General features: G+C 41.4%; 1 protein-coding gene across 8 annotated transcripts in view; it reads right to left on the bottom strand.

The window, feature by feature from the left end:
• The window catches only part of PDE11A (phosphodiesterase 11A), a 151,395-nt gene that overhangs the window by 19,607 nt on the left and 115,168 nt on the right, over positions 1-16,620 (bottom strand). For 6 of the 8 annotated variants that reach the window (XM_053409983.1, XM_053409972.1, XM_053409966.1 and 3 more), the window contains 4 exons: positions 13,855-13,955; positions 8,994-9,071; positions 5,312-5,375; positions 1,093-1,167 (listed from right to left, as the gene is read on the bottom strand). In XM_053409983.1, coding sequence (XP_053265958.1) covers positions 1,093-1,167; positions 5,312-5,375; positions 8,994-9,071; positions 13,855-13,955 — 318 coding nt within the window. Of the gene's footprint in view, positions 1-1,092; positions 1,168-5,311; positions 5,376-8,993; positions 9,072-13,854; positions 13,956-16,620 lie in introns of those variants that run through there. The other 2 variants (XM_053409993.1, XM_053410006.1) reach the window with 2 other exon arrangements.

Here is a 16,620-nt window from a genome sequence, read left to right as displayed (position 1 = left end):
GAGTTGCTGGCCAACACTCTATTATCATACCTTTGCATGCTCAAGAAGTGTTCATTTCAGGAAAGATGCACCACATAAAAACAGACAGAAAAAACATCAAGCCAACCTTGAAATTGTGCTTGCTCATAGAAATATCTCTGGTTATTTCTGGTTCAACTTCTGTGCCTTAGGAAGTTGGACTCATTGATGTCAAATGAATTCACAAGATAAAACTGAGGACTAAATAAATTTATATTGCCTGGAAACATAGTCTAATCTGTTCTTATCTTTTTCAGTTATCCATTTGTATTTTTATGGAAACCAGGTAGGTACTACTTGACAAAATAACTATTTTCTTTCTTCTTTTTAAAAACAACTAGTGTTTTGTTATTCAGGAATACAGTAAGCACAATCAGGGTCCCTATTTTTGTTTTTCTTTTAAAGAGTTTAGTTCCTTTTTGGACTTTTTTTTTTACACTTTGTGGTTTTAATTGTTATATACCGTATATACTCGAGTATAAGCTGACTTTTTCAGCACATTTTTATGATGAAAAAGCCCCCCATAGCTTATACCCGAGTGAGGCGGGTGGCGGCAGGACGAGCGGCCCAAAAGGAGCCCTTTCTCGCCACTGGTCCCGCCACTGCCCGCCTGGGCAGGCACAGGAGTCGCAGTTGGGAGAGGAGCTGCACTATGCTGTGCCTCTCCCAATTGCTGCTCCTATGCCTGCTCTTGCGAGCTGCAGAGGCGGCGGCGGAGAGACAAGCAACTCCTTTCTCCACCACCACCTTTGCCGCTGGTGGCAGTGGCGGAGGAGGAACGAGCAGCCCGAAAGCAGCCCTTTTGGGCTGCCTGTTCTTCCTCTGCCGCCACCACCAGGTTTGTGATGTGGTGAACGGGCTTATATTTGAGTCAACAAGTTTTCCTAGTTTTTTGTGCTAAAATTAGGTGCCTCGGCTTATACTCAAGTATACATGGTACTTGTGTGTCTTTTCACATTTGTATTTTAACATCTACATTTTTTAAAAAAACAACAGCAACACAGCAACAAAAACAAATTTCTTACAGTATGTTCTCATTTTTACAATGAACTCTAAAATGAGTGGTGAACTTACAGAAGGAGTGAGTTTGAGCTCAGATCTCTCTCTGTCTCCTTGTTCAAAGAACTCGCTTGTTACCAGTTCGGCAACCTAAAACAAATAGCAAATAATCAGTTAGGATTCATATTATTTGTTAACAAATTTCCTGACTGGAACCCTGATTAACGAGCAGAAGAACACGCCCAATTTTAAATATATGGTCGCCTGCAGTCTTTGCTGACTCAGAGCTGAAGTATTTGAATACAGTGGTACTTTGGTTGACGAACAAATTGGCTCCCAGATGCAACTGTTTCGGTTTGCGAACATTTTTTGGAAGCCGAACATCCGACACGGCTTCCGCTTGAGTGCAGGAAGCTCCTGCAGCCAATTAGAAGCTGTGCCTTGCTTTTCGAATAGTTTCAGGCATTGAATGGACTTCCAAAACAGATAAAGTTTGAGAATCAAGGTACCGCTGTAGTCTAAAAGCTACTCATCACTAACCAGTAAGTACGAACAGAATAGGCACCTAAATAAGTTTAAGGTTGTTGGGGTTATATACAAGGTACAGAAGTTTTGGTTGGAACTGGCATACCCATGTACCAGGGAAATCTGGCTGTTAACTCTGGCTTCTCTGCTTGTTGCTTCAACAACCTTTCTGATCCATTTAATTTCTGAAATACAGGTGTCACTTCTGTCTTCTGCCCTGAACCACTTAACACTACAATTTGCATGGACTTAATGGATTGGAGCTAGTCTTCTTTAACTTCATTTGGAGAATGAGAATTTAAATGGGAATGCAAAAGTTGGCACTACTTACAGGTGCCACACAATACCTGTTCTGCATTTGTAAGAACCTGACTGTGTGGCAGCACCTGAACCTGCCCATTGAGATCAAGCAGGCCCTTTCACTGAACTCTTTTTGCTGCCTGCTAAAAACGTTACGACAAACCTACCCAGGTGCTTAGAAAGATGAGGCAATTTCAATCTGTTTTAGTATTTGAACTTTTGTAGGTTTTAAAGAATGGTTGTGGATTTCTTGATTTTATTTTATCATTTTGTAAACCGCTTTGAGGTTTGTTTGTCTGTTTACAATCAAGCCGTGTATAAATTTTATGGAATAAAATAAATAAATGGCACCAAGCTCAAACTGGACAAATAAATGTCGTTTTGAAAACATGTGTTGATAACCTGGCAGCGGCGGAATATAAGCTTAGCCACTGAACTCAAAACTAAGTGTTTCCTTTTTATACCACTGCCATGTGATGTGTGCATGGAGTCACGTCAAAGATAAGCCCCTTGTGAAACTTTTTTTTCCGGGGGGGGGGGCAGATGTTTTGGGGGAATCATAGCTCAGTGGGAAAGCATGTTCTTTCCATGCAAAAGTTCCCAGATTCAACCCCCAGCCTCTTCAGGCAGAACTAGTTAAAACTGCTCTCTGAAATCCCGGAAAGCTGTTGCCAGTCAGAGCAGGCAATACTGAGGGTTGGTCCAGAGGTATAAGGCAGCTTCCAAAGTTTCCATGCTGCCGCCAGACAGCTGCTTTGGAAGGATACTGAGACAAACCATAACACCGGTCTTGAAAGACCTACATTGGCTCCCAGTATGTTTCCAAGCACAATTCAAAGTGCTGGTGTTGACCTGTAAAGCCCTAAACGGCCTTGGTCCAGTATATCTGAAGGAGCATCTCCACCCCCATCGTTCTGCCCGGACGCTGAGGTCCAGCGCCGAGGGCCTTCTGGCAGTTCCCTCACTGCGAGAAGCCAAGTTACAGGGAACCAGGCAGAGGGCCTTCTCAGTAGTGGCGCCTGCCCTGTGGAACGCCCTCCCATCAGATGTCAAAGAGATAAGATGTCTTCTGAATGTCAGATAATTGTTTAAGGCAGCCCTGTCCAGGGAAGTTTTTAATGTGTGACATCTTAGTGTATTTTTGGTCTTTGTGGAAGCTGACCAGAATGGCTGGGGAAACCCAGCCAGATGGGCAAGGTACAAATAATAAATTATTATTTTTACTATTATTAGTGGAAGGTCTGGCTCACATGGAGACCTCGTGGCCCACAACAAGGTGTCATTGTTCAAGGGAAGCACCATGCAGTGGTACTTGTAGATTTAAGCTCCTTTTGCATGGCAGCCACATTGTGAGAAGTAACCTGTAAAACAGCTTCGTTTAAATAAAATAAATGTAGCCAGTATTTATTTATATATATATATCCTGCTTCAGAGTCAGCTACATATATCTTGGTTGTACATGAACATCTAATTATAAGAAGAGATTAAGAATGTTTCGACACTTTTGTAATGTTTTATCTACTTCATTGATTTAATTTGCCTTCAGAAAGGGTTAGGTTATAAATCTAACTGAAATAAAGCTAAGGATACATATGAGTAACTTCTGGAAATACGCAGTGTTCTTCTGCAAAGTTAATCCTAATTGGATTTTCAGGTTGTGTTTCTACAACAATATGCTTTTAAAGAAACAAAAAACAAAACCCGAATGTAGTATCATTTTACAAAAAAATAATAATGTAGGGATGCAGACAGCAAGGGACGCTGGTATAAACAGGCCCCTTGGCTATTGATGTTCTCTCTGTTGCTAATGTGTGACTACACAACTGCACACTATGTGTTGAAAATTGTACTGGAGATCATATACTATCTGAAATGACAAATAGCATAATTTAATGGTTTTCTAGCTTATACAATCAGTACTATCCGAAGCCATAATCCTAGGGAGAACACATTGCCTAATGGTCAGCATTCAGGTTCTTCCCCCTTGCCAGGTGTCCCCCCCCCTTTTTCCAACATGTGGGCTGAATACATACACCATACATTTAAATCACATTTCTGGAAACTGTAGTTTATCCCTTAGGTAAAAGTAAAGGGACCCCTGATCGTTAGGGTCCAGTTGCGAACGACTCTGGGGTTGCGGCGCTCAACTTGCTTTATTGGCCGAGGGAGCTGGCGTACAGCTTCCAGGTCATGTGGCCAGCATGACTAAGCTGCTTCTGGTGAACCAGAGCAGTGCACAGAAACGCCGTTTACCTTCCCGCTGGAGTGGTACCTATTTATCTACTTGCACTTTGATGTGCTTTTGAACTGCTAGGTGGGCAGGAGCAGGGACTGAACAACGGGAGCTCACCCTGTCGTGGGGATTCGAACCGCCGACCTTCTGATCGGCAAGCCCTAGGCTCAGTGGTTTAGACCACAGCGCCACCCACGTCCCTCTAGTTTATCCCTTACAGAGCTACAATTCCCAGCACAAAGTACAGTTCTCAGGATTCTCATGGTGCTTTGAATGTATAACATGTATGGAGTTAAAAGAATGCCAATGTTAATCAGAAAGGAAATACAGTAAATACAATCCTGGAAAATGGGTATTTAAAAATGGGTTCTTTTTCAAAGACATTGGGTATTATTCAATTAAGTTTTACTAATAATCAGCACACTGAAATTAATGCACATGACTACAGTAAGTTAGGTCAATTAATTGCAATGGCTGTACTCTGAGTTAAATGTCACTCAGTGCTATATTCTGGAGAGAGAGAACACGACACTCCTGGGCAGGCAGTAGGTATTTCTCCACTGTGATATCAACCATTTGACATTATTATCAATTAGCTATATATCAATGAGGATTTTAGATGGCATGGATTAAATTACAAGTCTCTTTTAGAGTTGGAAGCTAATCAAATTATAAAGAGGAGTGAGGGGATGCCCTGCAAATGAATACATGGAACCTTTTACAAACGTTTGCTCAGGCCCAAATGTTCGTTTTAAATCTTTTTTTATATTTAAAAATATAAAAAATATTGCCAACTGTGTGTAAAGCTTTCTAGGTATCTATTCCCCCAAACAGTCCACACTTTTGAAGCTCTCCTCCAATGATCCATACTTAGCATTTTGCCTTCAACATTTTGTGGTAAGAAGGTGGTTCAGGATCTGTTGAACAAAATAGGAAGACGTTCCCTCTTACATTCCTGTGATTTTATATGCTGTGGAAGAGTTAATCTTGTGGCTCTGATGATGGAATCAGAGGTGTTCTTCAGACACCTTAGAAAGACTCAGTGCTATCAAATAAACATGAACAACGAAAGCATTGGGCAACAGAACCATGCCCAACAGAAAATCTGTGTTATTTTAAAACACAGCAACACTGCTGCAAATTGATTGCATATTTGGCCCCTTCTATGTCAGGTTCCTGGGAAAACAGTTGCATCAGTACCTCCTCTTCCTTGCCCTGCTATTAATCATGACTTGCCTGTCTTGAAATCTCCCACGGTTTGGTCGCAGCTCCAAGGTCACAGGCTGTCATTAGCATTGATCTGAAAAACAGAAATGAACAATACAAGCTGAACAAACCTTTTGTTGCTTTCCTAAACAAATGCGCCTCGGCTACATAACTTGTTTTAAACAGTCAGAATTAGCAACTTCTTCCCTTAGAGAAGGGACGGCACAGCTCTGAATCTCAACAGTCAGCGCCGTTTTTAATGCCATTAGATATAGCAGAGCTAATGCATTATAGATCATCAGATAATGAATTTTCAATGCTATCCATTGAGTGCTACAAAAGAAACATGTATCACCATGGACTAACTACTAATTTTGCTGCACTTTGACTAATAAAGTAATATTTATAATATACAGGGCAGCTGGGGTTCTGCCATGATGTAAGAAAAGGAGTTATTACACAATAAATACAGATTGGGCTAATCTATTTGCCTACTTATAAGTGACTACTGTGGTAAGAGAAAAGCTATAACCATGAGAGGCATTCCAGACACTGTTTAAGCAGTTTCTACGGTTCATCTGCAATAAAAACCCCAAGATTTACAGTAAGGACTACACTGTTTCACTGTAGTTTAATACCTGGCTACAATTATGTTTTATAAGTGTTGGGAGAAAGAAACTATTCAGCTGGAGAAAGCATTTATGTACAGTACATGATGCAGATAAAACTATGAGGAAGCTCAGATGAAGAACAAGGACAGTGGAAATAAAAGAAGTGGCATATATACTGCCCCGGCTCTAAAATTGGGAATGAGTGAAATGATATGGAAAAACAGGAAATGACCCATGCCTCCGCTAAAACACAAGGATCATTCCCATCACATGAATAGCTCCATTCATAAACGGCATGTGTGCATACAGGAGAAAGCTCACGGGATGTTTCTTTGCTCTTTCACAAAAGTTTCTTGGTGGATGTAGAGGTTGTGGTGAACTGTGCAAGGACGCCCTTGGGAGTGGTGGGTCTGATGGGGCGGATGTAGGGAGCAGAGATGTGTGCATGGTGGGGGGGCATGTGTGTGCACCAGGCATTGTGGGTAGCACAAGACCTGCCTGACACAACAGCTACATAACGCCATTGGAGAACATCAGGGCTGTCTTTTCAGCTATACAGTGGTACTTCTGGTTGCGGATGGGATCCGTTCCAGAGCTAGGGTCGGATCCCGAGGTTTCTGCAACTGGAGGGACCGCTTCTGCACATGCACACGTGGCGGTGGAGCGCTTCTGCGCATGTGGCAAAACCCAGAAAAATACTTTTGCCGCATACGTATCCTGAAGGATACATAACTGGAGGTAAACGTTAAGTTGAGGTACCACTGTACAAAGGACTTGAGACACACACACACACACACACAGAGAGAGAGAGAGAGAGAGAGAGAGAGAGAGAGAGAGAGAGAGAGAGAGAGAGATGAAAGAGAAAATGGGTGGCCCACTCGCTGATGCCCCTGGCAGTGCTCATTTCTGGCTTCATCCCTTCCCGGTACCCCGGAGCGAATGGAATCCTCTACTAAAAAAACCCAGGTTGCCCACCTGCAGCTTAGCTAAATGTTAATTGCTAATACCTGTAACAAAAGAGCTGCTTTGAATGGCAGCAATTTTAGGCAACAACTAGATGGGCACGGAGGGACGCGGGGTTAAACCACAGAGCCTAGGACTTGCCGATCAGAAGGTCGGCGGTTCGAATCCTTGCAACGGGGTGAGCTCCCGTTGCTCGGTCCCTGCTCCTGCCAACCTAGCAGTTCGAAAGTGCGCCAAAGTGCAAGTAGATAAATAGGTACCGCTCCGGCGGGAAGGTAAATGGCGTTTCTGTGCGCTGCTCTGGCTCGCCAGAAGCAGCTTAGTCATGCTGGCCACATGACCCGGAAGCTGAACGCCGGCTCCCTTGGCCAATAAAGCGAGATGAGTGCCGCAACCCCAGAGTCGGTCACGACTGGACCTAATGGTCAGGGGTCCCTTTACCTTTAGATGGGCACGGAAGGAATGCTTAACTCATCTGCCTCCCACCCCCCTTTTTACTGCAGCTCCCCACCTATGCCACTGCCCCCCCCATGGAGTGCAGCTTTGTGAAGGTAAAGAATGTGTCTAGCTAGAATGCTATGGGGGTGGAATGAGAGGGAACCACAGCAGAAAAACAAGGGGTGGGAAAAGATTAAAGTGCCCACTCTACTCTGCTGCTGGAAAGGGGCAAATTGGCAGATCCTGGTTTCTCTCAGTTTCTCATTTTTCCAATCTTCATTTTAACACCATTTTGATATTTTTTTTTAAGTCTTCATGACTTTACCAGCATTTTAGTGAGAATTTATCTTAATATAACATTTTAATGTAACTTTCCCTAATATAATGCAGTTTTGCAATGCCATTTTCCCCTAACACAACACATTTTAATGTATTATTTTCACCAATATATGCATTTATGGACACTTAGCATATGAATTTTAGCACCCATTACTTGGGCTGCAGAACTGTGTTGCAAAATTCACCGAAGTGCGAATTTTCAAGGATAGCTGTGATTCGGTTTGCATATTGCTTCAAGACGTACACATTTCTGTAAATGTCTCTTTAAAGGTGAAATGAAATGAATTTCTCCTGCTGCTACTCAACTTAAAAAGCTGTCACCCTGAAGCAGCTTTTCTGCAACAAAAATGGCCATGCAACAACATCTTGGTCAGACCCTAGTATGATTTCCAAGAGCTTGTTAATGTTATGCTGCTATATGGTATATATATTCATAATGTTCTGGTTGCTCGTCCCAGGGTAAGTCTGTCGTGTGACATAGTCATTCTATGGGCTGAGGAATGCATCATGTTTACCAGGGAGAATCATTCTGCAACAGACAGTAAATAGCTGGATTTTCCTTGACTTTTGAATGGGAGAAACCAAACAGCATGCAAGGTAAGTGGCAGACCTCCCCTGCTCCAGCTAAGGATCTTATAAACGTGAGAGCGGTGTGTGAGAGGGAACAATAGAAGTAGGTTTTGCTACAGTGAGACAGATAAATTGCAGCCTGAGAAAGATGGAGAGTAGGTATGCTTCAAGCTAAAAAGAAGAAACTGTGGTTGTTGGTTTCCTTACTGGGCATCTGACACAAGGCAGTAGATTTGCTGCTTTTAGAGTTGCTATGCTTTCTGCCACTACCTATATCCGATTTGTATATTCGTAAATAAACCCAAATATTACAAAAACGTCACAAGCCTGCTGTCATCTCTCCTTCCAAAGGAAACCAAAGCTGGGTAGGCACAGTCCCCAGAAAATCTAATCACTCAGAGGAGGAAAGCATAACAGTACTTGTACAAAAATTGTGTACCACAGTAATCATGGAAATCATATTAAGAGTCTCCACACTCTTGCCCAGGGCCGCTAGGGACATCTGGCAGAGGTTAAAGACTCAGTGTGATGACAGCAATCTCCATGGTGATTTAAGCATTACATCCAGACGAGGGATCGCTAGTCTTGGAGAGACCCTTTTGGCCAATAGCTGTGCAGATCCCAAGCCAGGAAGCCGTGTTGATGGCCACTCTAAACAGCGTCGCTGGCTAGCTCTGAACTTCCAGATGCCTGCAAAGAATATGGTCCTCGGTTGCTGCGGATAGTCTAGTTTCCCACAACAATCTTGTTAAACAAATGTGCTGCATACCCAACCCAGAGGCCTCACTTACCGAAATATCTCCCGCTGGCTCTTAACATTCCAGTTGTAGTCACCTTTGTTGACAAGTTCAAAAAACTCAGTCCTCCTCCTACAACAAAATGTATCAGTGGAAGGAAACAAGAACATTTATAAGACGTTGTTGTAATGAATTCAATGGAATTTTGTGTGAGAACACAGTGCTTCCCGAACCAGTAAGGTTCTTCAGAAACCACTGAATTGGCCCTCTCCTTTTACTCCCCATCAGTGCAGGTAGCAAAAGACCTGGGGAAAAGCTTTCTTCTGCTCCAGCATAGTAAAAAATTTGTAGTCATACAGCTTAGTTCTCAAACGTTTTGGCTCCCAAATGCCGCAAACCTGGAAGTGACTGTTCCGGTTTGCGAACTATTTTTGGAATCCGATCGTCCTATGGGGCTTCCGATTGGCTGCAGAAGCTTCTTGCAGCAAATCGTAAGCTGCGCTTTGGTTTCCAAACGTTTTGGAAGTCAAACTGACTTCTGGAACGGATTCCGTTCGACTTCCAAGGTACAACTGTAGTTGCAGGATGAGTTCTTACAGCAGTTCATCAATTTCATAGTCTCCTGATTGTACACTAGCAACAAGGATATAATTATGGAACATTATTACTCTGAAGAATTAAGTATATTTAATAAATGTTCATGTTTTAGAAATATATGAAGTTGCCCAACTTGCCAAAGTATGTAATCTTCCCTGGCCCTTAGTCAAGTGCTATACAATCACAGACAATCAGAGCCCTGCCCAGCTATAAATCTCACTGAATGGTGTTGGGCCAGTCATTATCTCTCAACCTAACCTCCCCACAGGGCTGATGAGGATAAAACAGCATAGCCCTATGTGTCTCTCGCTGAGCTTCTTGGATAGAGGGTGGGATACAAAAGAAATGATAAATAAGTATATAATTATGAAATTTCTTGGCATGTGACTTTCTTTTTCACACCAAAGTGCCTTAAAACATTCAGTGGCAGGTTTTGTAACTGTTTTTATAATTTGTGGCTAGGAAAACCAATCTCTAATGCAGAGATTTTATATTTCCATGAAGAAACACAAACTTTGAGTGAATATATTTTTTTTATACAAACAATGCCTATAGAAACCAAAATGCAGGTACTTTCCCATGAAATGCAATGAGAATATCATATTGATGAAAATAAAGTCAGTTCAGAATAAAGCTATATAACCAAAAGCAGCCAAGAGGGTATTAAAAGTAATTTAAACTTTGGAAGAAGATATGTAGCTTGCAATGTAAATCCTCTACATTATTTGATGCGAACTCTGCAGCTTGCATTGAGACTCACCACACAATACAGAGGATTTGCATGGTAAATATTACATGTTGCAGCCGTTACTTGTATTCTTGGAAGCCTTGACATTGGGGCAGTATTGTATAAACCAGCTCTCAGGCTTCCTCAGCTAAAGGCAGATGACCTGAGAAGCACAAGGAAAGTTTGCTTATTTAGTTTCTTGCATTTTTATATCTCACCTTTGTTCCATCATGGAACCCAAGGCAGACACCCATTCAAGGGTTAATCCAAACCTGCTTAGCTTTGGGGTAGCCTCATGTACCTTCCGACCATACCCTGGGACCAGTTCTATCATAGTGACTGGCATCAACGGAATGGCTTTGGGACATCACAATCGGTTAAGCCATGTAACTTACTGAAAGACAGTATCACAGACAGGATCTGAAATTTTGATATTCCAGTAACTGTGTTTGACATAGGGTCTTTTCATGTTTGGAATAGTTTGGCTGCCACTATCCCATGCTGCTCACAATTATGACTACAATTTCCACCCTTAAGTCTATAATGGTGGTTATATATACCAAAATGGGGTTGGTGCCACCAGTATGGTCCATTACAAAAGGCAAATGACCTTCTAAGGTCAATCATTAAAAGGAGACAAAAGAACAATCTGTGTTTTTTAAAAAAATGATCGAACTTTCTGTTTATTTAATATAGTCTGCTAATGAAGACTCAAGTAATATTTTTTCCCCCTTGCACGTTTTGCTTTGTACATCCTATCAAAAGTTCATCCTGTTCATTTCTCTCATGCAGATTCATGGCATGATGGTCTAACAGCACCTCTGGGAAAGAGTACTGCAGTGATGACAATTTTAACAGCCCAGACTAGCTGGGCACATAGGCTTTAAATCAATCTTATCCATAGCTGTTCCCATGCAACGCCGCATTGCGTCAGCGCTGCACAAGGTGTTTTTGAGAGTGGCTCCTTGTTTTATTTAACTAAGAAGAAGGCTGCAACTTAAAACACATTTTTCTCCTTCCTGAGAAAACAAGTAACACATTTGAAAATCCAATTTCCCTCATTGTTCAGAATCCCTTGAGCAATGTGTAACAAATTAAAAGAGTAAATAAGATCTTCAGCTGCGATCAAAACATGACCTTCCTGCACCCATCTTAAACAACTCGTTTTTTAACATCATAAAGGTAAGACAGGTTTCACAAGCTTTAGCTTTAGCTAGGAGTGTGGCAGAACACTTGATGCCTTTGTAGCACCTTTCTTGCGCCCGAATGTCAAAGAAACGAATGAAGAAAACCATCAAAGGGGGATTTTAGTATTGCGGCAGCTGGGCTCCTGAATTAGATGCACCACTCACCGCTGGCCACATCCAGATTTATTCATTTCAACCATTTATATACTGCTCGACACCTTAGTCTCCAAGCAGTGCACAGTAAGGTTAAAAAGATAACACTAAAGTTAAAATGAAACTTACTTGAAAATGCCTGCTGAAATAAATAAATTAATAATAATAATAATAATAATAATAATAATAATAATAATAATAGCTCTTCACTAGGTGCCAGAAGTTCAACAGATCATCCTGCTTCCCACAGAGTGACCACCAAGCAGATGCCTCCAGAAAGCCCACAAACAGGGTTTGTAGGGAAATTACCCTTTGCCACTGTCGGCTCTCTAGGAGCTGAGAATCAGTACCACGGCATCTGTGAATCAGTGTTAGAAACTCAGATCTATTAAGCTCGGCACCAAACGGCTCCTTGAACCAGGGTTACAGTCACCAAAACGGAATGCCTAGCTGCCATTTTTGGGCCAGGTAGCTCAAAAGTCGCATTTTTCAATACCACTTTTTGGTTCCTGAAATTCATTCCAATTGTGCAGATAAAATATATAATGGATAGAATTCTACAGGATGTGTTGCTAGTGTGTGAAAACAGTCAAGATCCAAGGATGCCCAAGGCACGCACCTCCAGATGGTGGAGAAGTCAGGTGCCATCCTGGCACCTGGGCACCTTCATTTGGTCGCACCTGGCAAATTGTCGAATGCTGCTCTGAATATGGGGGAATCGTTTAGCTGACGTGCCTAATAGCTTACCGATAGACCTGCCCTTGAATTTGTCTAATACCCCCTTTTTAAAGTCATCTAAGCTTGTGGCCATCACTAAGCCTGATTTACACCACATGAACATCACCTTGCAGCCCCCAGCTACAGCTGCTAGTTCTGTTTCTTTTCCTGTGTCTTTTAACAACATGCACAGCAGGCCAAAGTTCAGCAGCTGAACGTTTTCTCAGCAAGGAGATATTGTACTGGGAAAAGCTTCACCCAGGTCCAGTATCAGTATGTAACATCCTTGAACAGCTGCTGGGACTGTGGTACTCCACTGCTAACATCTGCCCTGTGACTTCCCTTACATTTTTCTGCTGGCAGGCAGGTCTGCAATCGGTGCCAGATACCACCATTTGCATTCCCCACAATGCCCCTCACATCAGCATTGAGCTGATTTAGCATCTGCCATTTTCCCTGCTACCAACGCCCTCAGAAACTACCAAATATAAATATACAAGAGCACCACCATTTCCCCCCCAAAACAAACAAACAAAAAAAAGTCATCAAGCCTGCTAGCAAATGAATCTGTTAACTGTTATCTGTTGAAAAAGTAGGTGTCAGGAGATATACAAGTTCTGTAGTATTTGATCTGTGGTGGCAGTTTCACCCATACATTGCATGAGGGGCATGTAGGTCTTGTCCCCAAAGCAACATTCCTACTAAGGGTACTTTGTTGTCTACCTACAGGAGCGTAAGATTAAATCCATTTATTCCAATGAGTTTACTCCAAGTATGACTAATGTTGGGTATCACTCAATTTTATGTTTGAACAAAATCACATCCAGTGAGACCACGCATTCTTCTGATCCAGGGATGTGACTTTGTTCAAACACATTGGCCGATATCCAACCTGAGTCACACCTGCAGTGCAACCAAGTAACTTATACCCATTCATTTTAGTGGATCTACTCTGCCTATGACTTAGCTGGATATGACCCACTGATGCCAATCTACAAATTCAGATTTTAAAAATCCTGTGGGATTGGTTCCATTCTTAGAGTAGACCCACTGAAATCAATGGGACTTAACTTGAGTAATGGTTAATTTGGGTCCCATTTATTTCAGTGGGTACACTCTAAACATGCATTACGGCTTTTATGGAGCTGTGCAACTTCATTACAGAGATGGGAAGTTACAAGCTTAGAAGATCCCCAATTAAAAGAGCAAAAAAACAAACCCACGTGGAAAAGAGAAAGGAGAAAACCTAGCTCCCACCAATGCAATTCTTCCATAAACAATGAAGTGGTTTTGTTTTAACTTTATAAATTAAGTATATTGTACATTTAAACAACAGAAAACAGTTGCACATAACATACTGAAAACTTTCAGAAGACTAAAATGCACAAGCGCTAGAGTAAATACCTCAAATGATAATTAAATAGTAACTGCTGGTAATATGTGCCACATGCCCTCACTGGTATTTAAAAGGTCGTTAGGGACTGTAGCTCTTTTGGATTTCCATTTGTCAAATTCAGAAAATGCCAATACCTACTCAAAATAGAGAGTGAGGTCTGTTGCCAATATTGACTTCTTCAGAAGCTGCATAAGGTCACTGTAATCCTTGGAGGACAAGTTAGCAAAGATGTTGTGACCCTATAATGAAAGAGATAGCAAAGCTAAATAGCTTAGAATCAATAGACTGTTTTTGAAAGGTTTTCCAATAGCTCTGCAATGTGTGTCATTATTACAGCAAATCTCTCTTTTTATTATGCATACTGAAATCATGACAAAAATATTTTCATCGGCCACTTCAATTAAGATGTTTTCCCAGATTTTTCTGCTAGACTGAAATTATGGGCAATTAAAAAAAAGGATTATGCACGTAAATGTAATATATGTAACTGATGAATGACATACCTCCTTTCCCCCTTTTTCTTTTTGCAAATGCCTTTGAGACTATACTTTAGAGAGGTCTACAGGCGACAACAGGTTGCTGTTAGGCTGTTGGCCCAATGCTAAAGATGTTACATGGACATAATTTCCAGTGGTTTCAGTGGATTTTAGTTTTCCCTCTTAAGTATGCTAGGAATTACACTGCACATCTATTTCTAGGTTATTCTTCCCCTTTCTGAGGTATATGCGTGTACTTCTCTTTGCAGGCTTGCAGCTTATGTGTGAAAAGAACAGCCCAGAAATAAACTTCTGGCTGTCTGCCTTAGATTACCTATAAAAAGAAACTACTTGTGAATAAGAGCCCTAGCTTGCCAATTCAGGGAACATTGTGGGAAAGTTAGCACTACTTCAATGGGCTACCAAGTATATGGAGAAACCGGGGCTCTCAAAACCAAAGGCAATGTCATCCCCCCCCCCCCGAAAGGTGACACCGAGCACAAGGAAACCTGAAATCAAGGCACACATTGGTTTCCCACCCAGTTCTTTCTGCAAAACAAATGTAAATACACATGGAGAGTATTACTGTTTATTTTTTAAAATCTTTTTAGGATGGACCTGCTTGCTACTGCCAGCATGTCCTGTGATTTATCAGTAAACGCAGAATGGTCAAACACTGGCCCAGTTCACACATATTTCTAAGTCACAGTTAATGTTAACCATAGCTAGTAAACCACAGTAAATGCTGGCACATATGACAGATGATCACTTAAATATTGGTTCATTCCATCCCTCCAGTAGAGGAAGCACAACCCAGAAGAACCATTCTCCATTTGTGGATTTTGGGCAATGATGGTGGCTACTTAACCAATGTCAAGGAGGAGATCAGGGTTCGGACATGTGCAATCTATTGTGTGGCAACTCAGGACAGGGCCTTCTCTGTGGTGGCATCCCAGTTGTACAATTCCCTTCCTCAGAGGTATAACAGGAACTATCGGGTCACATCCACCATACATTTAAAGCACCAAGTTCTGGGAATTGTGGTTTACCCATTACAGAGCTACAATTCTCAGCACACTTAACGAACTACAGTTTCCAAGAGTCTTTGGAGGAAATCAACGTGTCTTAAATTTAAGTATGTATGTGAGATTTATTTGCTCTTTGTACTGGTTGAGGGAGGTTGATCTGTTAAGGCCAGCTGTAATGGATGGGATGCTTGTTGTCTTTATAATATAGTTTGATTTCAACTTGGTTTTAAATTGTTATATTGCATTTTCTAGCTTTAATGTACAGGTGTTTATGTTTGTAAGCCACCCAGGGACAATATTTCATGAACGGTGATTAAAAAAGAATAAATAAATGTATTATTTATGCAAAGTGCATTAAGCACCTGAACAGATCAATCCTGGGCATGTTTACTCAGAATTAGGTCCCACTGTGCTTAATGGATCTTGATCCAAGGTAAGCATGTATATAGGATTATAGCCTTAGTAATTGTGAGTTAGAGAAAGACAATATGCTTTTTTAGTTTGCATATGTTTACTATTATCAAGATCAGGTTTTCAACATATTTGGGTTTGGCAAGAAGCAGTGTTAACTGAAGCAAACAGAAAAAGCAAGAGAACGTATGAGCTGGGACCCAGAATAAAATTAAGAATTTGGCACATGTGAAGGCATTTACAAACGTACCATGCTTCTCACCCTCACCAGACTCAACAGGGAGACCTCATACTGTGTCAGAAAATGTTTCTAAGCCCCCAAATCTCAAGAGTGGTTCAGTGGCCAATGCAGAAGGGCAGGCTCTCGACAGAAAGAAGGAACTTGGAAGTCCCAATATATTTATAGAACATTTGGGGCATGACTCTTTGGATCAAGACCAAGGGTATATAAAGATTGGAACCAGCTCAAAAGTTATGGCCATCATAAACAGCTGCTAAGTGAAAGCATTATTTATTTCACACTTGGGTGTGTGTGTGGGGGGAAGCTTATGAAGAGAAACCACATCATTACCAACCTTTCTTTATATAAAGCCAATTGATAGTTTAATCTGTAAAACCAACCTGTAAAATGTACATGAGACTGCATCATCCTTGGTATTTCTTTGCTGGTCTTAGCAGAAAAACCATTCACACAGAATTTTATTTTATTTTTACAGTGTCATCTTTAAAAGCCTGCATAGTGCTGATGAAGGAGGATGTTAGAGAGGAAAAACCTATCAATAGTTTACCACACACACACCAATAGTTTTGTGTTTTCTGACTTGACTGGCTTATTTACTATGAACACCAAGAAGGCTGTAGAAAGATTGTATCATAGACTTACTGCATTAATCAAGACAGAGGCAATGTTAGTCTATATTCTGGGGGAAAATGTATTTATGATGCAGAACATTTACTAGACTACTGTGGTTCTGATGGTGTAAACAACA

Source organism: Podarcis raffonei, chromosome 1 (assembly GCF_027172205.1).
Source record: "Podarcis raffonei isolate rPodRaf1 chromosome 1, rPodRaf1.pri, whole genome shotgun sequence".
In the NCBI taxonomy this organism is placed as follows: Eukaryota; Metazoa; Chordata; class Lepidosauria; order Squamata; family Lacertidae; genus Podarcis; species Podarcis raffonei.
The sequence above is the reverse complement of the archived record's forward strand: the minus strand, read 5'-3'. Positions and strand labels throughout refer to the sequence as shown.